This window comes from Eublepharis macularius, chromosome 5 (assembly GCF_028583425.1).
Source record: "Eublepharis macularius isolate TG4126 chromosome 5, MPM_Emac_v1.0, whole genome shotgun sequence".
NCBI lineage: Eukaryota > Metazoa > Chordata > Lepidosauria > Squamata > Eublepharidae > Eublepharis > Eublepharis macularius.
The window spans coordinates 80,131,773-80,155,281 of record NC_072794.1 but is presented as its reverse complement, the minus strand read 5'-3'; the positions used below and the strand labels follow the sequence as shown (position 1 = coordinate 80,155,281).

Sequence of the window (23,509 nt, the reverse complement as noted above, 5' to 3'; positions counted from 1 at the left end):
CTCCAGTAAAACATAGAAATCAGGTAGGAGAAGAGAATACCCCCCCCCCGTAAATTGTAATCACTGCTGTCCCAGAGGTAATAGAAAAGAGTAGGAGGGTAGGAGGAAGAACATATATTCTACCTGGCTCTCTAAAGGCCAAGCGAAAAGTGATGGCTTTCCTGGGATTAAATCCATGCCTGCTGACATTATTTTTAATTAATTTGTAGTTTTTTGAAACAGCTGCAAGGCCCCCTTCCAGAACACGTACACAGCAGGGCAGCCCTAGTGAAGTGGGCTTGCTGACCAGCCAGCTCATAGAATCATATCATCATAAAGTTGGAAGGGGTCTTACAGACCCATCTGGTCCAACCACCTGCCCAATATGGGAACAGCCTAAAGCATCCACAACAAGTATTCATCCAGCCACTCTTTGAAGACTGCCAATGAGGGGAACGCACCACATCCCTAGACAGCCAATTCCACTGCTGAACTACTCTTAACGTGAAGAAGTATTTCCTAATGTCCAGCTAGTACCTTCTCTGCTGTAATTTAAACCCATTGTTCCCAGTCCTGTCCTCTGTTGCCAACAAGAAGAGCTCCCTTCCCTCCTCTAAGTGAAGGCCCTTTAAATACTTAAAGAGAGCAATCATGTCTCTCATCAACCTTCTTTTCTCCAAACGAAACATTCCCAAGTCCCTCAGTCTTTCCTTGTTCATCCTGGTTGCTCTCCTCTGCACCCATTCCAATTTGTCCACATCCTTTTTGAAGAGAGGCCTCCACATAATACTCCAGGTGAGGCATGGCCAACAGGATATATGCTGCATCACACTGACTGCTCATATTTAGCTTCTCATCCACCCATATCCCAAGATTGTGCTCACACACGCTGATACCTAGAAGTGTAACCCTCATCTAGTATGCATGCTTTGCATTTTAGTTACCCAAGTAGAGAACCTGGAACTTATCCATGTTAAATCGCATCTTACTCAAATCTTCCCATTCCCCGGTGTGTTCAGATCTCATTGAGTTCTGTAACTTCAAGGGTGTTTGCTACTCCTCCCAGTTTGGTGTCATCTGCAAATGTAATAAATAACTCCTTCACACCCTTGTCCAGATCATTTACAAAAATATTGAAAAGCACTGGGCCCAGGACCAAGCCCTGTGGCACACCACTGGACCTCTCCCTCTAATCAGACGTGATGCCATAGACAACTACTTTTTGGGTGTGGTTATCCAGCCAGTTTCCTATCCATCTAACCATCCTAGAGTCCAGTCCACAGCTCACCAGAGGAAGATGCTGGAGGAAGACTGCAACCCAGCCACCTTTGGCCATGCCACACCAATCTTAAGGCAGACTCATACAGCCTGACCTGCCTCCTTTGCCTAGCCAGCACTGGATCTGCATACTAGGAAGGGAAGGTTCAGACTCGACTTGGGTGTCGCTTCTTTGCAAAGGGGCCAGGGAAAGGGAGGGCAGAGCAGGCATGCTGAGCTTCAGCAGGCACAAGGAACTAGAGGCATCTAGTCCCCCACTCTACATCCTGGCTTCTTCCAGTTTGGAATTTTCCCTGAATCCATTATTGTCTGTATTGACAAGGCCCTGTGCAGGGTCTATAAGTTTGGTAGAATCTGTGCTTTCTTTTGGGCTCTTTCACAATCACTCCTACCCCTACTTCCGGTATAGTTTCATGCTTATGAATCACTTTTCACTATTCTTGAAGAACACTTTGATCCTGCTTTTTAAAAGAAGGAAATACAAGGCAGCTCATAATACAATAATCTGTCCATTTTTGTACACAGTAAGGATTGCTGTCTCTTGCACCTTGAACACATTTGGTGGGTGTAGTTAGCAGGGAGATGGTGGCAAGACTCGCCGGCTGGGTCATGTCTACCTCCTGTGAAAGAAGGCGAGAGCAAGAGGAATGCTGTGGCAGCAGCTCATGGATGGCTGAGGGGCAATCCCTCTTCTCCCCCCACCCAGCACTCTGGGGCAAGGTGGTGAGGCCATGCCTCTAGGTGAGCTGGAGGACCAGCAACCGTGCGTGATTAGGGCTACTCCTGTTCTGGAGGGGGATCTCACGACTCTGTGTTTTAAAAACTACAATTAAAAATGGTGTCAGCAGACATGGGTTTAATCCCAGGGAAGCCATCACTTCTGGCTTGACCATGAGATAGACACTTCTGAGTGACATTAATCTAGGCTGTGACTGATCTTGGCTTCATGCCAAGTTCACATGCACTCTTCTCTCATTCCCTACTTCTCTTCTTTCATGGAAAGTCCCAGAGTTGAATCCAGGCTTGGAATCCCTGTTTGTGGTGGCTCAACAAACTCTCACTAATCCGTGGAGCTTCATTTGTATGTTATGGTAACTGGAGTTAGTTCCTAACGGGGATTCTCCACACAAGAAGGGAAAAGTGGAGGATAGAGGAGGGTGGTGTGTGTGCCAGACTAACAACAAGCCAGGTTCATGCATATCCTGTCTTAATACTGGTTAAGTGACATATATATGTAGACTGAGGTTTCTCTTGGGATGTATGCGCAGAATTAGAGCCTCTTTCCCCTCCACCTTAGGAAAAAAATTTTCCAAGAAGGAAGTCAAATGCTCTTAACTTGGTCTTTGCTCACTCAGCTTAGGAAGAAAGTTTCTCCTGTCCTGTCTCTAGTGAATTAGGTAGTTGGAATAGGTAAGTAGAACGAGATTGCAAAGATGTGTGCAGAGATTAATATATAGACTGCTTTCACACATTCTGAATAAACACTTTCAGTGCACTTTGCAACTGGATTTTACTTTGTGAAAAGGGAAGATCTCATTTGCAAATGATCACTATTCAGCATATGTAAAAGCAACCTTGGAATATAAACAGTACAAAATTTGGTGAGAAATGGTCTCCTATTTTAGTTGTTTGTATGCATACATACCTACTCCATTGTTTTTAAAAATATCTTTCATATCATATAACATCTTGTCATAACAAGCTCTGTTAACAAAAATGGAAAAGGTAAATCAAGCACCTGACTGAAGCCATCAGATATAAGCTATACATAATATTGGGGGTTATGCCCCAATACAGAATCTGTAACAGCATTCAAGGAACTATAATTAGAAAAGAACATGATTTAAAGCTCAGCAACTGGCATTTAAAAGCTTAGCCTTAGGAAGCCACTAGATGCTGGAGAAGAGTGTCGATGGGGTAGAGTTAAGGTCACTGAGCCAGTACTGGAAAGATGGAATGAATGATTAGGCCATCCTGTTGGGCAGAACATTAGGAAACATAACTACATGTTTATGGGTTTTTATGGCAGTAACAGTGAGGCATGGTGGCCCCTATGAAATGGTTCTCATGATAAAATCCCAGCTGGATGCTCAGAACTGTGTTGTGGTTTGTGCCTAGGGATTTGACAAAGCAGTATATATGCATGTGAACTGGCTAAATCCAAAACATTTTTATGAGAGGGTAAATGAACATATGGAAAGAATTGAGAAAAAACCCCATCAAGCTTCTAATATGTAAACATTGTGCTAGCCATAGGTCATAAAGTAAATACAGATTTGTATTTTTTTAAAAAACACCCGTTTGCCAGATGGTGAAGAAAAGTTTGAACTAAAGGCGATGAAATCAAAATGTGTGCAATGAATATGATGAGAAATCACAGGGATAAACTTTCAGTCTTGCATCCTCAATCAAGTGGCTTTCCACAAAATCCAAAGTACTATCATTTTCCAGCAGTGGACAACAATGTCTTAGGCCAACATACTCATCCTCTCTCACTGCTTAAGAATTTTCTTCTATCTCCCATCTCACCTCTCATCTCCACTGTGCAGAAAATTTCCCGGCCAGATTGCAAAAACAGTTCGATACCATCTGCAAACAGAATCTTCTCACAACCCTGGGATTGCCTCAAAGAATTTGTTGGCATCTGTTCTACCCTTTCCCACAAAGATACTTGTAGACACGATATTGTTCTTCATATTTTGCTCTAAACAGTTCTAAGTGTGCTGCAGATCATCTGCTTCATTTTGCTCCAAAAGAGGCTGCAAAACCTTAGTGGAGAAGCTTTCTTGTTTTTATAGTCACACTAAAAAGAAGTATCTCTAAATGTCTTTCAACATAAGATCTACTTTTTAAAAAAATGCTCCAGCATCTGCAGAAACACAAAGAATGAAGGTGTTTTATGTAGAAGTTAATGGGTGTTATTTTTTAATATAGCCTGGGTTACTAGGCTAAATGACCCTTTTTCATATTGAAGAGTTCTAGTAATTAGGGTTGCCATCTTCTGTTCCTTTAACTATAATGTATTCACTTATAACAACAACAGTGTGTTTATATACCACCCTTCTGGACAGATTATTGTTCACTCAGAGCAGTGAACAAATTCAGTGTTATTGTTATCCCCCCAATCCAGCAAGGAAGCTGGGGCTAAGAGGAGTGGCTTACCCAATGCCAGCTGCTAAATTTATGGCAGTAGTGGGATTCAAACCAGGAGAGTGCTGATTTGCATCCCAACCACTTAACCACTATGCTACAGCAACTTTATGAGATTTATGTGCTTCCCTTCTGGAGTCCTGCTCAAAGCAGCTTACAAGTGAAAACTATCATAAAATATGATAAATTATCAATATTAAAGAGTCAGGGGCATAAAAACAGCAGAAAACAATCACTGATGACCCCCAAAATGTTCATAAAACAGACCTCAGATCAGAAAGAGTATAAGACAGCTAAAAGGTTAGTTTAAAAGCCTGGGTAAAAAGGAATACTTTGGACTGGCACCTAAAAGGCATTAGGGTAGGTGCCAGGGAAACCTCAGTGCAGAGGGTGTGCCAAAACTGAAGTGCTACCAGTGAAAAAGCCCTGTCTCTGGTTGTCACCCACTTCACCTCTGAAGTTGGGGGCACAAAGAGCAGGTCTCGGAAGACAGATTTTAATCAATGGGCTGGATAGTGTGGAGGGAGCTGAAACTTCAGGTGCCCTGGCTTCATTCTGCTACCCAAATAGGAGGTCTCCTTAATTGGTTGGAGGAATTAGAATTAAAAGAGAAAAGCAAGAGGAGGTAGCTAGGAATCTCCACCAATGTTTACAGGGATTATTCCATGGAGAACTCTCAAATAAATCAGGTAGATGTTTCACCAGAAAGGTTTTTTTTTATTAAAGAGAAATTTAAAAAGGCAATAACACAAATGCATGTAATACATATACAAGGCTAACTAAGAAAATCAGGGAGAAAGAGGGAGAAAGCACTTTAGGGAGGGTGATAATCACTAGTCTTGAAGATAGAGGTCCATGGAGACAGCAGCAAAACAACCAGCGTTTCATGAAGAAGAGAAGAAGCCCAAACAAATTTGGGGCTGTATGGCAGGTCCCACGCACACAACACAAATTGATGGATGAGAGCTAATAAACAGAAGCTGAATCCATACAAGACTGAGGTCCTGTTGGTCAGCAGACTAGACCCTTACCTCCTCCAATGCTGCACTCTGTTAAAGGAATGGAAGTAGACCAACTCCATTTTGTTTTTAAGCCTCTGAGTGTGAAAATATTATGGAGATTTTGGTGCTTTAGAATGAAATAGGGTCCTTGATAACCAGAGAAGAATTCTAGTGGGCTCAGGATTTGAGGGAAGACATAGAAGAAGCTAGATAGCTGCAGCCCATTTGGACCCAAGATCTTGTTGAGGACCATTTCACATATCTCAAAACTCCTATATGGAAACAATTCCATACAGAAACTACTATAAAAGACACTAGGGATTTTGCTCTTCAAACATGTACAGGGAAGCTGCTATTTTCTGAGGCTACCCAATGTGAAAATGAATGTGAATCCTGGAGATCTTTATGTGTAATCTTGCATGTTAATTCAATTATAGAAGGATGTCCTTTCTAGTAGACAGGTGGATACTGGCAGAATTCCGCTACCTTTAGAAAATGTCTCTATATTCTCTTCTTCCTTAAAGTCTGATGTTGCCATTGGGAACAGCTTCCTGTTGATATGAAGAAGAATGTGGGAATCTTTCCAATAGTGGTAGGATGTATTGTGTGGGTGTTTTCAATGAACTGTTCTTCATAGGCTGACGATGAGAATATTTATTTGAGGGTTTTTTGATAGGCCACAGACTGTTAACTTTATCCCATTCCTGAGTCATGGTACTGTTCAGGAACACCTGTTCTCTTCCACTGTGCATAATCCAGCACTGCTGAGTCAGAGACCAAAGTCTGTTAAATCGTTGTTCTTTGTGCCAGTAAAACTTGAGAGCTGAAAACAGAGTTAAATTATTGGTCTTCTTCCATTGTAAACTGAGCCTCCCACTACTGGGCAGTCAGACTGGCACCTGACCTGCTTTAGTCTGTGCAGAATTGCCAGCCACCCACTAAGCATGATTGCTTAATTATTTGTGAGTTGCAAGAGATTGGGAGGCACTGGAAAAACAACACATGGAATAAGCAACTGCCTAATTTCAGCAACAGAAACTAGCCACAAAGCAGACTTTCCGGTTGAAAGGTGGTGGGATGACAATCAGAATGGCTCATTCTGTTTCTAATTTTGGTCTTAAGAATAAGTGACTAACATTATGACTGGAGTGCCAACAAACTGCTATTTGAGTTGTACTGTTCCTTGTGATTTTATCCAGCTGTCCAATCTCACTCTGGGTTTGTTTACATGGAGATTACTCCTGGAGGAGCTGTTGACAAATTAGAAATGTTTCGTTTGCTTCTTTGTCTTCCAGTGATTCCAAACAATCCCTTCTCTTCCTCACCCTGTGCTTACCACATCACTGTGCCTTACAATGAAAAGAGCTTCTCTTGATATGCATATTACTATTTTTGGTGCAAAGTATGTGGGGGGAAGGCAGAAGGCTTCTTACTCTCAATGCCTGAAATGTGAAGAGTTACTATTAGAGTTATGTATGATCCCACTACCTGAGATTTTTGTGATTGCCTCCTCCTCTTGTGGTAGCCATTTTATGGTTGCGGCCACCATCCTGTGTAAGAATTCCAAAGATGCCTGCAGGCCCAAAAAGGTTGTGGGCCTCTGATTTAATGCAAAGGATTTCAGTTTACACAGAACTCTTTCTCAGATTAACTATGGAATCCTAAACAGAGATAACCCTTTTAACTTTGCCTTAGGCCAGTTTAAGTCAATAGATTTAGAAGGTTGTAACTAGACATGGGCACGAACAGCATTACGAACAGAAAAAAACCCACGAACAGCCCAATCTGCTGTTCGCGAGGCCCCATCCTAAACAAACAGGTGGTCGTTAAAAGCCTTGTTTGTTGCCTTTGGCAGCTATTCAACAAGCCAGACAGTCTGGCGCCTGCTGGAATCAATACCCTTGGTAAAGGGAATGAGGGGCTGAACTCTGTCTGAACTCCTTTTGGCTTTTTGTCTGGCTTTAACCCTTCAAAGTACTTCTAGCAGAGAGTCCCGTTTTTCCCACTGTGAAGAGAAAATGACAACAAAGGGGGAGACCCATGTATCATGCCTTTCCCGGGGGACAATCTCTCTGAAACTTGGGAGGGTCTTCAGAGGACAGTGAGGACTATGTCCCCTGCAAATTTGGTGGGTATTGGACATTTGGGAAGGTCAGTTTGTAACCCCTCAAAGTAGCTGCCTTCCAACAGGCAGTTCCGTTTTTGCCACTGTGAACAGAAAATAACAGCAAGGGGGGGGGAAACATATGGATCATGCCTTTCTCGGGGTGCAATCTCTCTGAAACTTGGGGGGGGGGTCTTTGGAGGACAGTGAGAACTAAAGGGGGAGAGCCATGGATCATGCCTTTCCCGGGGTGCAATCTCTCTGAAACTGGGGGAGTCTTCAGAGGACAGTGGGGACTAAAGGGGGAGAGCTATGGATCATGCCTTTCCCGGGGTGCAATCTCTGTGAAACTGGGGGAGTCTTCAGAGGACAGTGGGGACTAAAGGGGGAGAGCCATGGATCACGCCTTTCCCGGGGTGCAATCTCTCTGGAACTGGAGGGTTCTTCAGAGGACAGTGAGGACTAAAGTGGGAGAGCCATGGATCATGGTTTTCTGGGGTGCAATCTCTCTGAAACTGGGGGGTCTTCAGAGGACAGTGACGACTATATCCCCTGCAAATTTGGTGGGTATTGGACATTGGGAAGATTCTCCTGGGTGCGAGAGGGACAGGGAGAATCTCCCCACACTGGGCAGGCAGCCTGGCTGCGAATCTCTCGCACTGGGCAGGCAGCCTGGCTGTGCAACTGCTCTCCGGGCCCTTTAAACTATCAGCTGGCAGTCAGCAGGGGGAATTCCCCCCCCTGCTGCCTGCCAGCTGATAGTTTAAAGGGATCTTTAAAGGGCCAGGTAAGTGGGTTTGAGGGGATGGGGGCTAAATGGGGGGTTGGGGGGTTCTGGCCCCCACAAACAATGAACATGTCCAGGAACAGTTCATGTTCGTCCATGTTTGTTGTTTGTTGTTCGTGGATGGCACTGAATGTCGAACAGGGTGTTCAGGGTTTTTTTCCCGTTCGTGCCCATGTCTAGTTGTAACTCTACTTAAGATTGCACTAACTCAGAGGTGCATGTGTAATATAAACTGCTTATCCTATAGAATCATCTCAGTCTCAAAATGTAATGCATTTAGATTTATATTCCACTATATGTGATTCCACAGACTCTTCAGCAACACAGTAAAAGCATCACAAATATAAAAAAACACAAAGCAACATAAATGAGCCTGAAAACTGTGCCATAGCATACCAAAATCATAAACTTATTCAAAGCCTCCCCATCCATTTGCCTGCTGAAATAAAAACACTTTTAGTTGTATTAAGGTTTGGGCCTCCCTTGGTAGGAGTTTTACAGTAAGCCTGACATTCAAAAAAGGTCCCGCTCCTTGCTGGCATCAGTCTAAATTCCAATAATGATGGAGTTTAGAACAGATCAAATTAATGTGACAGGAGGTTTCATTATTGAGGGGACATTCCCTAAGAGTAAGGGCATTTAGAGTTTAAAGATGAATATTAGCACTTTGAGTTTTATTCAGAAACAAATGAGGAGCAGTACAGTGAGGAACTTAATTAGATTAAAATCAGACAGTGCTAGCATAGTTTCAGAAAATTTAGTAAAATTTCTTCAGAGGAAAGGACAAAAGGTCACCTATTTAAGACTCATGAGATGAAGGAGTTCCTTCAGGTATCAGATTCCAAAATGGGGTGCTGTTGCCCACTTAACTTTTTTTTTTTTAGTGAGCAATAGCATTTTGAATTTTCACAGCAGATATGAAAGTGTTGCTGACTGACACTTTCCCCTTCCCAATAACAACAAAAGTTTCAGAGGGTTAAAATCTGAAATATATCAGGGGCTTCCTTGGCAAATAATTTCATTGGAGAGTTCAGTTAGGGTCACCTGGCCTCTCTACCAGAAAAACAGGGGGGCAGAGGTGCCAATCCTCTTCTCTCAGTGAGCAAAGGCAGGCCAGAGCATGATGCACACAGACTCTGCAGACCAAATGATGTCACTTCCAGTTTAAACCAGAAGCTATGGCCTCTCAGCAGGCCCCAAACACAATGTTTTCACTGCAGGTCCATAGCTTCCCTTTTAAAACTGGACTTAATGTCATTGGGCCAGCAGAGCCTGCATGTAGTTTGCTTCAGCCTGCCTTTGCTCACCTTTTTCCCTCTACCACCAGCCAGGTGAGTGCGAAGGGAGGCAGAAACTGGGGAGCAGGTGACCTGGCAGCCCTGAGTTCAGTAGGCACCTTAAATAGGTCTACTCAGAATTCTATTCAAATCTATTTAGTAGAGCTTACTCACAGGAAAGTGTTTTTAGGATTGCATTGTTAATTAGCTTTTGAAAACTTGAGCCTTAAATTCCCAATAACTCCAAGCATGCAAACACACCTAACTTTTGACCCAATTTCAGGGGAGACCTGGAAGTTTCTATTAAATGACTAGGTTGAAACTAGCTCTTTAAGACACTAAACCCTCCTTTGGTGTTTTCTTCGTCAGAAACTCAGAAGACTTAGACGCAATCCATGAGCAATGATTATATGTAACATGGGTTCACAACATGGTACTAATGTTCCCAGGTGCCTGCTGGTGGCCGGCAAACTCCTTGCTTACCTACCCACCTGTGGTCAGCAGGAGGTGGCAAGCTCCCAGAGGTTGCCTGCCACTGGCAGGCACCTCTGGAACATGTGCTGTGTGTGCACTCGCTCCCAACAGAAATGGCTCCGTCACTTCTAAAAGTGACAGTGTTGCACCAGCCATGGGAGTGTTTCTATGCTTCATTAGGGGTGATTTGGGCCCCAGATGGGCCAAATCAGCCGCATGGTGCACGGGAGCTCTCCCATGGCTGGTCCAATGTTGTCACATTTTGTAGTTGGCTCCACCTCCTGTGGTAACCATTTTGTGGTTACTTCTACCACCACCATGTGTCAGAATTGCAAAGAAGTCCATAGGTTCAAAAGATGTTATGGGCTCCTGATATATGACATACGTTGTATGTCATATAACATTATATGTCAATCCCATTGTTGGGCATATCATGCAACTTTGGCCACTATAAACTAGTCCTAATAAGACATCATTGCTGCTGTTCACCTATATTAGCAAAGTAGTTTGTTTTCCATCTCATAATTTTTTATTTAAAAAAGCATGTCCTCTAGATATAGTTTTTTCCCTATCAATTAATATATCTCTTTATTTAGGAATTTATTTCTTGTATTGCAACATAAAGCCTGCAAGCACCTTATGAGACTAATGCTACAAATGCATGAGGAATAGAATGTGTAGAAACACTAAAATTATACAAAACGAACACTAGTAACAGCAGGGTAACAAACATAATAAAACAGCAGTATAACCTGATAAAAGGGAAGTGACTGCTCCAGTTCTGGTATTCTCTCAGTTCCAACTAGATTGTTTACTAGTTTGTGTCTGTCTGAGCTTTAACATTATAACAAAAGGGTAGAAACCATGAATACACTCTTTTATTTATGGTGTACAGTGGCTCTATTTTTGTCTGCAGAAAACCCTTCCCTTGCATTTTATCATCAAATATGAACATTTGTTACTTTATTTTTAGCCCCTCGTTTACTGGAAAAGAAATGATTAAAATTAATTTTAGAAAATACTTTGTTTTGTTTTGCCTTTGAAGTGAATTCATTGTACTTTCATAAATTCAGTAAAGACTGCATCAGACAAAATAAGCGCAAAATAGGCTTGTGTGTGTTCCCACATCTGGCAATTTAGCAGTTTGAATGTGAACCCTTCTCCTTGCAGAGCATTTTAGCCATTATATTATATTTAGATCAAAATCAAACATGATGAACTCAAAGTAGATAAACGACTGATCTGGTAAATTGTAGGGTCAGTGATGCCCTAACGGGAACTCATTTTTAAGATGGGCCTTACCTGAACAGAGAAACTGTGAGGAGTCATCAAGCATGACTCCTTTGACTGACTTGCTACCATATTACAGTGGTATACCTTGACATTCTGTTATTTATTATATTTATGTTCTTAATTTTATTTACATTATTTATAATCCGCTTGTCTCAGTGAGACTCAAGGTGGATTACACAATGTAAGTCACTACAGTGCAAAGGCATTTCACTGAACAATGTACTAGGATATATCAATGCAATTTGCAAAGATTTAAACTAACAAGAAATACAGAGTTGAAGACTGACATATTAAACAACAAAGAAACTATCCAGTAGAGTCATACTTAGAGCAACAGACAGGACAGCATCAGATAGGACATAGTAGTAAAGTCTATAGTCCCTATCCCTGTGCTTATGCATCTCTTTGAGACGACTTACTTACAGTACAGCCCTCCTATCTGAGTTTAAAAAATCTTTTTTTGAATAATTCAGTTTTGCATAGTTTGCAGAAAGCCAGGAGAGTGAGAACTTTCCTGACCTCTTCAGGTAAGTCATTCCATAAAGTGGGGACCACCACAGAGAATACACATTTTAAGGTTGTGGCATTGGGACACTGATATACCTCTAAGACTTGGTATGTCTTCTGATAGCATTTCCTTGGTGGTTATATAAGATCTAGAATCCTGGAACTGTCACCAGTAAGTAAGTTGGGAGGTGGAGAGAAGCACTTTCATTTAGTAGGGTGCAAGGACAAAAGACAGATGCATTGGGCAGGGGGTTGGACTAGATGGCCTGTAAGTCCCCTTCCAACTCTGATTCTAACTGTGTGGCAAGATCAATTCTGACTATGTACCTTGGATGTGAATACCTAATTGGTAGAGAAGTGGCATATAAATCTTTGAAATAAGTATAGGTCGAGACCTCTCCTCCAAAGGGAATAAGAGGTCCACAGAGGCCTGGACCTCTTCCAGCTTTTGAGGCCCCAAGCCATAATAAAAATAGAAAATGACAACAAACAGTATATAAAAGCAAGCTGTGAAATGTATAAAATGCCAAAAGGTTAACAAGTGTCTCAAGCTTGAGGCCCAGCCCAAATGGTCCTCCTGTTTGTCCCCACCCCACCCCCCAGGCCTTTGATTGACTCTGCTCTCAGAGCTCAGATTGAATATGGAAAAGAATATATAAATCCAGTGGTTTAAGGCTAGAACTTTCAACAATACTGGGGTTGAGCCTATTAGTCCAGTGCAGATGGGATAAAAGATGGGTTAGTTTTTCCAGCCATATCCTAAACAGGAAAACAGTAGAATTGTCACATACCCACAGGTGCCTTCAGTAAATTTCTTTATGTTGTATATCCACTGAAGTAAGTGAGATTTTTCTAGGCTGTATCAGCCAACTTGCAAAGATGGGCATCAATAAATAACCAGCAGAACAGTGCATCATGACAGGGTGCTGAGAATAGTGGTGTCTTCCCCTCATTTTCCCTGAAAGAAGGCAATTTAATCTTTTTATGGCTTGCGTGGGTGGGTGTTTTTGTCATTCCAGAAGGCCAGATAAAAAAAACCTCTAAGGCTGAGTGAATAAATACTTTTAAATAAAATGTGTGTGAATATATCTATCTGAAAGCCTGGATCCTAGCCAAGAGCATAACGAGTGCTTCTGTCAAGTAGAGAATGTTCTCTGTCTGTACAATACCTGTGACCCTGCCTGACAGGGCAGACTAGAATGCTTGATGGAGTAGTGAGCTGTACTCTTCTCAGGCTGGGTTCCTTCCTTTCCAGGACATTTAAGGCCTTTCCATGTAACCAACTTACAATGCAGCAAATGCACAGTTATTTCACATTTGCTGCATGAGCACTAGATATCTTCCCTCAAGACTAGAGTGATACGGTCTTAAGAAACCACTCTAGTAAGCATTCTAGCCACAGATTCTGTGCCAGTTGTAGCTTCTGAACACATTTCAAGAGCAGCCCCACATACAACAAATTGTAGTAGGCTAATCTAAATATTACCAGGGTACGCATCAGAGTGGCAAGATCTTTTTTGCCCTGGAAAGGTTGCAGCTGGCTCAGCAGCTAAAGCTAGTGAAAGGTGCTCCTGGCCTCCACTGCCACCTACTTTTCCAACAGGAGCCCAAGGTCCAGCAACGCACCCAAGCTACAGACCTCCTTCTTTAGGGGAGTACAACCCCATCCAAAAGAGAAAACATCTTAATACCTGGGTCAATACTTCTTCCCACCCATAGCACCTCCATTTTTTCAGGATTACATTTTAACTTGTTAGCCCTCCCAAAATTGCCTCTAGGCACCATTTCACAATTACCACAACATCCTTGGGATCTGCTAGAAGTACAAGATAGAGCTGAGTGTCACCTGCATATTGGTGGCAACTCAGTCCAAATCTTTGGATGACCTCTCCCAATGGCTTCATGTAGATGTTAAAAAACTTAAGGGTCGAGATGGAATCTTGTGAGACATTGTAGTCCAGAGGCCAAAAGCTAAGCAGTAATATAATATAATATAATAATAATAACATTCGATTTATGTCCCTTCAGGACAACTTAATGCCCGCTCAGAGCGGTTTACAAAGTATGCCATTATTATCCCCACAACAAAACACCCTGTGAGGTGGGTGGGGCTGAGAGAGCTCCAGAGAACTGAGACTAGCCCAAGCTCACCCAGCTGGCTTCAAGTGGAGGAGTGGGGAATCAAACCCAGCTCTCCAGATTAGAGTCCCGCGCTCTTAACCACTACACCAAACTGGCTGTCTGTGCATTGCCATGAGTTCTTCTTTGGCTTGGATTTAAATCCAAGCTCAAAAAACACTTCTCATTCCCAGTCTCTCCCTCCTGCCACCTAAATTGCCTGATTGCTGCTGCTGTAGTGCTGATGGCAGAGGGACATCTATCGGTTTGTCTCTTCCCACCCAGCACCTGTTTCAGCAGCATTCTAAGCAGCAGGAACCCTTGGATATGTAGTTTTCCAAGGGCATTTGAAGCCCATCCTAAGGCCATCAGTTGCCCTAAGAAAGCTACATTTATCAATCTCCCCACTACCTGGGATGCTGCCACAGCTGCCTTCATTCCAAGCACCAGTGGGAGATGAGGGGGGAGATACCTCCCTCCTGCCCCCACTGGAGGAGCTTCAGTCACAAGTCTCATGGAGGGAGGATTGGGGGTTCACAAATAGGAGGCAATTGCAAATGATTGTAGAATGGGGGGAGGGCTTTCCTCCAAATATTCTGCCACATTTATTCCAGTTTCTGACCCCACTTCTGACTGAGTCTGAAGGAGTTAGCCCATTCGTTTCTGAAACTAAATACTATCAAGACAACCTCATAGAAACCTCATGACAATTTTCATACCAGGCATGCAATCTCCAGACTGCCTTGAAACCAGTTAATTTCACAGGCAGATAGGTATCCTCTTTGCTGGCTATGAGGTCCACTCTTGTGCAACAGAGCACACAGCATTTGCTTTAAAAACAAGGAGGGGGGCACAATTATCCTACTGTGCAGCAAGGCTGCCAGCTGCCTTCCATTGCATACTGACTGGGATTTCACAGTACTATATTTGAATCTGGACTATATCATAGCCAATAAGGGCACACTTTGAACTGAGCATCAGGACAAGCCATTAAAATATCAGGCATCTGTGGATATCAGATCTGCCAAAAAGAAAATCTTTTAGAATTTGCAGTCACAGACATTTTTCAGAAAATCCCTCTAGCCACAGGACATTAAGAATCTGGGTGCATGATTAATAGCTGTTGAGCGCTAGGATCTTGTGGCTTCCTCTGACCCAGCCCTTTGAAAGCTGAGAGACAATCTGCTGGGCTGGCTGCCAGCAGCTGCTTTTGAATAGGTTCCCTTCATCCTCACCCTGCACTTCTCTCTCTCTCTCATAGCTCCCTGCCAATACTTGAGTGGCCCTTGTTTTTCACACATACACTACCATCCTGCCAATAAACTTCAACATTCTATGGAAAGATAATACAATAATTGCAGCCATTTTAGACACTGTAGCCACAATCCATCACAGAGTTCATACACTTAAGCATAGTGGAAGCAATGGACTTAAGTCTGTGTAATTCTGTGGCTAACTTTTTTAGTTTGCAGGACATGTTTTAGTTGCAATATTTGGAATTCCTGATTGCAGAGCCTGGGATTTTCTATTTTTCATATCACTATTTTATCCTGCTCTTCCACCAAGGAACTTGAGGTGGTATACATGGTTCTCCCTTCCACTATTATGCTCTCACAACAAGATAGGCAGGGAGAGAGAGAGCAAGAGAATGCCACCAGTGAGGTTCATGGTCGAGTAGGAATTTGAGCTGGGGTCTCCCAGGTTCTAACTCAAGATACTAACTACCACACACCACAATGGATGTCACATTGAATTTTGTGACACTGGATGATGATGATTTTTTGAATTTGTCCAGTTCTATGTTTGGGAACATGTCTGCACATTGTGCTACTCTGGATGAATCTCATAACAGTAGGGAATATAAGATTAGTCATTCCTTTATGTTATTAGACATGTTTTAGAACTAATTAAAATGAATAAAGGATACATGGTGCAATCTTAAACCAAATTACACTTTTCTAAGCCCATTAGTTTCAATATACTTAGAAAGGGGTACTTCTGTTCAGGATGTCACTGTCAGTCATTTAGAGTAAGGGTCAAGCTTGACATGTCTTAGAAAATCTATGATTGGGCACAGGTGTGATTTTTGTTTAAAAGCTAAAAGCAGCCATAGAGAGAGAGAATTTGAATTAGTGTTGCAGTACTTAAGAGGGGAACCCTTTTCCCCTTGTATTTCTCCCTCAGTTTAAATCTCTCCAACTGAACTTGTTATATTTGCCACAGAGGACAAATTAGAGGTAGCCATAAAGTGCTTTGTGGGACAAATAACAGTCCCAAAGGACAGTTGAGATAGATTTAGCTCTGTTCCCCAGTCATTCACAACACTGGAGATTATTTCCAAAACCCACCCACCCAGCTGCTTTTAACCTTAAAACCACCACAGAAAAAGATACAGAGACCACATTCAAAGGTTAGGACAAAACTTTAGGTCTTTTTGTGGCTAGTCCAAGTACAGCTTTTTTGCTATCATTGCAGATTCTCTTCCTCTTGTGCATGGAGCATAATGGAAAGCTTCCTAGTTTGGAACACCTTCAATCACACTCCAATTTGCCCTGGCATCCAAATGCCTGTGCCGACTGGGAGTTTGCCTCCTCCCACAAACCAAGCTTCTAAACCATGATTGTAGGGAGTAATTAATCTTCAGTTTGCCAAGTCTCCTGCACTTCAGACATTATGGAAAATTGGTGTTCAGTTGAAGGCTTACCAAACCAAGAAGCTTTCAGTCATTATACCACAGTGTGAGGAAAAGAGAGAGGTGGAAGAGTGAAATAGCACACAAGCACAGCTAACAAGTTATTTTCATTCTGGTGAGCAGAAATGTGTCATGACTAGAGATGGGCACGATCTGCATTACGATCCAAAAAACCCCACGATAATGGCGATCGCGCGATCGTGACTCAGCGGATCATGATCGGCCATGGCCAACGATCCAGCGATTGGGAGGAGGCTGGATCGGGGCTGGATCGTGCTCAGATCGGGAAGCCAGACACTCAGGCGCCAGTAATCTATTCCCGGGGCAATGGAGCCAGGGGAATGCCTGAGCTGTGTTTCCCCTCCTTCTGTCGCCCTGGAAACCCGAATGGAAGCCCAGCTTTCCTTGATCAGCAGGGCTTCCTTCCAACCACGGAGCAGCAAAGCACTCACCAGTTGGGAGAAGACACCCAGGGAAGGGAAGGGGAAGGGGGTGTTCTGTAGCCATGGGCACTCCAATCTCATCCCTGCAAACCCTGATAGGCAGCTCTGACGGCCAAACACAGACGGCCAAACACAAACACAGATGCCGCCGGCATCACCCACCATTCTTTTCTCGCCAGCACGCTCCTTTTTGGCCTGGCGGGCGGGCACATGGGGGGTGCCGCTGGCGAGCGGCCAGACCCCCTGCCCCCTGAGGGGAGGCGGCTCGTCGCCGTCTTCCTGTGCCCGCCGGCCCCGGGGGCCGCCGCCAACACCCACCTTCCTACATAGCTGGGAATAGCAGCGTGCCCCACTTTGGCCTCCACGATACACGGATCGGGAATGGGAGATGATCGGTGTGGATCGTTTAGTTGGGATCGTCACCGGCGCCGATCCATGATCAGCTGGATCGGCAATTTTTTTTTTATCGTGCCCATCTCTAGTCATGACATGCAAGTGCTGATAGATACTATTGTTTGCCTTATCCCACCAGGGCAAAGTAACTAGCAGCCCCATAAGCCAATTCAGTGTAAGAAAAATGGCATTGGGAACCATGCCATGATCTTGATCCATGTCCTGGCCCTATGCACCTGCTCTTTAGAAAGAACAATGCTCAGGAGCTCCAGTGCTGACATCATATGCATTTTATTCCTTAGAATTAAGGGCCTTGGTGGCCACAAGGACTTTGGATCAATATGTGCTGGGAGTTCCGTGCTTTCCCAGGCCTGATTTGGGTCAGGATCGTGGCACATGTGGAGAAGTAGCTTCAACCTTCTCCCATGTGCTGTTTTTCCAACACGAAATGGTCCTGGGGAGCTGCTATATGCTTTGTTGGGAAACATATATATGATGATGGCTGCATATAACTTTAACAAATAGTACTTCTCTGCACATGTTTTAGGTAAGGGAAATGGCTCATGAGGGATTGCTGAAGCCCCTTCTCCAAATGCGTCACAGTCCCAAAATGAATCAGGTTCACACACACGCTCCTTGTGGGATATTTGTGAGGATATTTGGATAATGGGATCAGCCCCTAACTTTAGCTAGATTGGATTCAGATATTTCTAAATGGTCAAATATTTCTGCAGCTTTATTGATAAACACATGCATTTATTAAAGAAATTATTTAACATATTAATCAGCTGTCCAGCATTGTATATGTTTTTTGATTCATTTTGAATTATCAGATTTCTTCATGCTTTTCAAGGGTGCTTTTCCTTGCAAGGGTGTCTGGCTTATTGAGCAGTCTGGCAAAGGCCTCTTAATGCTGCTTTATAATAGACTAGACCATTTTTCAAGCACTCTGGTGTGTGAAATCTGAACAGAAATTCAGCAGAGATGTTCTGTTTGATTTCTGAAACATCTTGTTCTTTATGAAGAATGTTAAACTGAAACAGGCCACTCTGGCTTCTGTTGGTCTTTAAACAGGATGCTATGGAGAAAATGGGGAGAGTTGGGAAAATTGTGCTGCCAAACCACAAGGATAAAAGGTAATTAAGTTTCTTCTTTCAGTCTGCGAGAGTTGCAAAATTTTAAAAAACTGTCTATTCTTGACTCTGGTTGACTTAAGGTCTACTCCTGCTTTTCCACTATGTATCAGATAAGGGAATGTACAGTGCTTATCAGTACATCAATAATAGGCTAGTTGTACAATCTTCAAGTACAGCAATCATGCAAACACCAGTCAACTGGGTAGAGTGCAGAAAGGTATACTGGAGAGCAACTAACATGTATCTTAGGTGAAAATAAAATGTTAGGTGGCAAACATCTGGCAATCCCCACATGTGTTTCTCCACTGCAAAATAATGGGAGGAGTACAGGACAGATGGGAGGGATTGTTAACCCTTCTCCTTCCCACCACTTTCCCCTCACAGTTACCCCCCACCCCAACCGCCAAAGTTCCAAGTGCATGTTTACTGTGTTTATGGGGAATCAGTTACTAAGAAACTTTTAAAATAAAAGTAGCTAGTGGGGAAAGGTTAATCAGTTCCACTCAGCCATTCTTTCTGGCAAATTCTTCTCAGTTTCCCCACCCTGCAATGAAGAGAATGGTCAGGATTCCCAGAGAGATGTGGGGGGATAGATGTTAAGTTCTAGCCTTTCAAGTTTGGTACACTAGTCAAGACTCCACTAATGGGTTTTGCTTTGAGCACCCAGTCAAGATTTTCTCAAAATTACAGTAAAAGCTTTGTCACCCAAGGCTGGCACTTGTTTATCCAGATTGCTGAGTTAACAAGCATCACCCATACAGCAGGCTTTTCTCCATCAGCCATCATATGCCTTCAGCATGCATGCTCCCTACTCCCACCTGTGCTTCACCCAGTTTGATACCTAGGGTGTTTGCTGGGCAGCCCGTGCTGCCAGTTCACATCATCCTCTGGTGCCTCCTTCCCCCTCACCCTGCATCAAGCTATCGAGCCAATTCTCCTGCAGGACTCCTTGGCAGCTGGCCAACTTTTCTACCTGAGACATCGGACAGTTCTGTCACTTTGGGGAAAGAGGAAAAGGTTGTGCCAGATGTGGGAGCTGTTTCCATGATAACCCAAAGAAGGTGGAATTTGGTCACTGCAGATTCCTTTGGATAGGGGGTGAGGCAGAGGAGTTTTGGTGTCCTGTACATGAACAATGGATAACAAAGCTTTTACTGTATAAACAAAGAAATCTGTGGGTTTTCAGCTATATTCTTTGGATTGATTTCCTCCTCTCTGTGTATCTATGGAATGAACTGTCCAGTATGGCACACATGAAAGAAGGAGGAGTAGCAAAGTTGTGACAAAACAGATACTGGGTATTGCTTAAAAGCATGTTTTTAAAAGGCCTTAGGACTTCTGTTTCTCCTTAACTCTGTGGTATAGATTCTGTCCTTTAAAGCTATAATTTCCTCTAGGGAAACTGATCTCTGTAGTCTGGAGATCAGTTGTAACTCCAGGAGAACTCCAGGCCTCACCTTAAAGTTAGTAACCCTGACAACTGATCATTTAAACAGCTCATATCACTGAAAACCCACAGAATCCCTTTTGTATTGTCAAAATCCTGAAAGGAAAGGAAGACCAACATTTTCATGGTATAGCTAACCATTTGGTTCCTGAAAGAGATGGAGCCCATAAAAGACAGGAGTTGAAGACCCAATGAGGTCACAAAGGGGTTGCAGAGAAGATAAACAGGCAGCTGGGTGTGGGATGATATGTTCCTGAGCAGAAAAGGAGACTGAAAGGAAGTTGAGATAAGGAATATGGTTAACAAATCACAAAGGTGTTGTAGCCAGGAGAGGAATAAGTCAGTGGTAAAAACATTCTGTAATACATTTGCAGAGGTGTTTCATGGCCAGAGGTAATATCTTGGGTGCATTTTGAGTAAGCTAGTAAAATGCTCATTTGCAAAGCAGTATCAAAGCTTATAAAAACATATATATCCAAGCTGACAAACTACTTACATTCTTTGTTAATGTAGCTTTGTTTTGAATACTGCATCTAAGCAATTGATTTCTGCTATGTGTTTCACATACATGTATTGTCACTTGATTGCTCTCAGCCATGCGCTGTTAAAAGCTCTACTTCTTATTGTGTGTTTCAAAGTGAACAAGTTGCACTGCAATTTAAAGCAGTAGACAAACTTATTCAAGAAGTGTTAGAGCACCACCTGGAGGCTTATTAAAGATCTACAGATTTATTCATAGATTTCCCTGGATATTTTTTTTGAAGTTCCTATTTTATATTTGCAATGAAGACCTCAATCTACATATAACTGAAGAACTTAAAAGCCAGAAGAGGTAGAATTGGAGTAAAGATTTAAGATGAGTCAGAGAACTTCATAATGAAATATTTATTCAGCCAGCTGGGATTTACAGTGCATGCAACGTAGCTGCTACTTTAGCTGTCTTTTCAGCCAGGGTAACCTGGCAGGTAAATGGTGTGCTTACCTTCATTTCAACCTGGGCAACAATGAGAAGCCAGTTTCATTTGCTATGAGAAAGTACAGCAGCAAGACTAGTTGAATCAATCACAACCATTTATCCCTCAATAACATGTCACCCAGACGTGCTTCTAATGTTGAAAAATATTACTATGTACCTTAATATATACAGACTGAGGCCTGTAATTCTACAGGAATTTACATTAAGTAAATTGGATTCCAAAGAACTTCAGGGTAACCTGAATAATCAAGAAAAGAGTCCAGTAGCACCTTTAAGACTAACCAACTTTACTGTAGCATAAGCTTTCGAGAATCACAGTTCTCTTCCTCAGATGCATGGAAGAAACTGGTCAGATATATAGGTGGAGAGGAGAGGGAGGGAGTAGATGCAATTAGTGGCTTCTGATAATGGGATCAGTTTGCTTCTGATAATGAAATCAGTTACTTCTGATGAGATAACCATTCATAGTCTCTATTCAGTCCAAGCCTGACTGAGTCAAATTTACATATGAATTCCAGTTCAGCAGCTTACCCTTGGATTCTGTTTTTGAAAGGTTTCTGTTGAACTGGTCAGAAGCCACTGATTGCATCTACTCCCCCCTCCCCCCTCCACCTATATATCTGACCAGTTTCTTCTTACCCTCCATGCATCTGATGAAGAGAACTGTGATTCTTGAAAGCTTATGCTGCAGTAAAGTTGGTTAGTCTTAAAGGTGCTACTGGACTCTTTTCTATTTTGCTACTACAGACTAACACGGCTAACTCCTCTGGATCTATGACCCTGAATAATCAAGGATTCTGGCAGTAGCCTTTATTTTGTTTTAGTTCACCAAAAGTGAATGATGCTCTTTGCTGGGGTTCCACTGCAGATAGTGCAAGGCTGGCAAGAAAAAGCAGGTGCTATGTTGGGGGAGGGGGTAGTGTTGTACCTGGCTCCGTAAAGCTGCTGCCTTTGACTTACACCTGAGTTTGAGCAACTTCTCAAACATGAACTGAACTCTTAAACTGCCCATCCTGTTGTATTTTACTAATTGACTGATGACTGATGGCTTGCCCGTCCTGATGTTTACATAGAATCAAGATATAAGGCTGGGTTCTTAAAAATTCCAGTAGGGTAGTTGTGATAGTTCTTTAAACACACTTAGAAATCATTGCCACTAGACTTGCTTCCTTGCAAACATGTTTAAGATTGAGATGGCACGAATTATGCATGGTAATGTCTTCTGAGTTCAGCAGGTTTTATTCATAGGTAATTAGGGAGAGGACCAGAGCTTTAGCCTCTGAATGCAGAGGGATAAATTACTGTCAGTGGCTTACAGTAGCACACTGTGTCATCTCATTGATTCTTCCAAGTGTAAAGCTGTAATACAAGTAAATCATGCCTTTTATAAAAATCAAAATGTGCATTGAAGAATATGGCAGCCTCCCTATTCGTGTGGTTTCAAAACACTCGAACATTATAGCCTGATCTTCATGTGAATGACCAACAAAGAGGCGCCCCTGGTAACAAACCACTAATCCAAGGAGTGGACAACCCACAACCAGAGTAGTGGTACCACAGACCCCAGTAAGAAGCAAAAAGGATAATTCAAATATGAATTTATATGTGCTAATTTACAAAGTGCCTATGTGCTTATATAAATACTCATAAATAATCTACAAATTCATACAAAATTTGTATGAAGTGTGGTATTGCTTATGAACTGTTCATGTGTGTATTATTGAGTGTCATAGATTGTATATTTGGGATTGTTGATTGAATTTTGTATGAATTTGTAGATTATTTATGAGTATTTATATCTAAATGTGAAGCTGCTCGAAGCAAAAGTGTTCTGCTTTGGAACTTTGCTACCCGCGCAAAGCAGGTACATTTGCAGAGGTGGTTAAACAAGATGTTTTGCAAAAACAGAGTGCTTTTGCTTTACCAGCATCACGTTTAAATAAAGCCTATATTGCTTACTGCAACATGCAGCTGTATCTCAGAAGACATCATATTTGTAAAGTATTAAAATTAATATTGAGCTAAATATGTATATGCGTCTCATATAATGACTTCAGGCATGGTCAGTGGACATGCATGTATTTACACACCAGAAGCTTGTTCCTTAGAGAGTGTTGGGTAAATCAGTAGAGGTCTCAGTGGATATTTATAATGTGTATATTGTAGGTATGTTAAAATAGTTTCCAGTGGTTGAATTTTATGCTTTTTTCACAGATTTTATGACAAGAAATACCAGGTGTTTCTGAAACTTGTGAAACATCAGCAAGAGTATAAAACCATCATGCAGAGTACATAGAGAGCATGAAAGAGAATTACTCATCCTGTTTGCAAAATATCACAATGGTTTTATCTTTCAAAGTCAATGATAACCCACAGTTTATTTTTATTGCTAATAAAGAATCCTAAGTGCTTATACTCTACTGAGTTCTCCGGGCTGCTGTCAATCAGTGAACT

At 42.4% G+C, this 23,509-nt stretch overlaps 1 protein-coding gene across 3 annotated transcripts in view; it reads left to right on the top strand.

Moving 5' to 3' along the window:
- Positions 1-23,475, top strand: part of FGGY (FGGY carbohydrate kinase domain containing) — a 327,353-nt gene extending 303,878 nt beyond the window's left edge. For all 3 annotated transcript variants that reach the window (XM_054981972.1, XM_054981970.1, XM_054981971.1), the window contains 2 exons: positions 18,571-18,632; positions 23,270-23,475. In XM_054981972.1, the coding sequence (XP_054837947.1) occupies positions 18,571-18,632; positions 23,270-23,351 (144 nt within the window). In that variant the 3' untranslated portion in view covers positions 23,352-23,475. The remainder of the gene's footprint in view (positions 1-18,570; positions 18,633-23,269) is intronic.
- Positions 23,476-23,509: the final 34 nt, after the last annotated feature.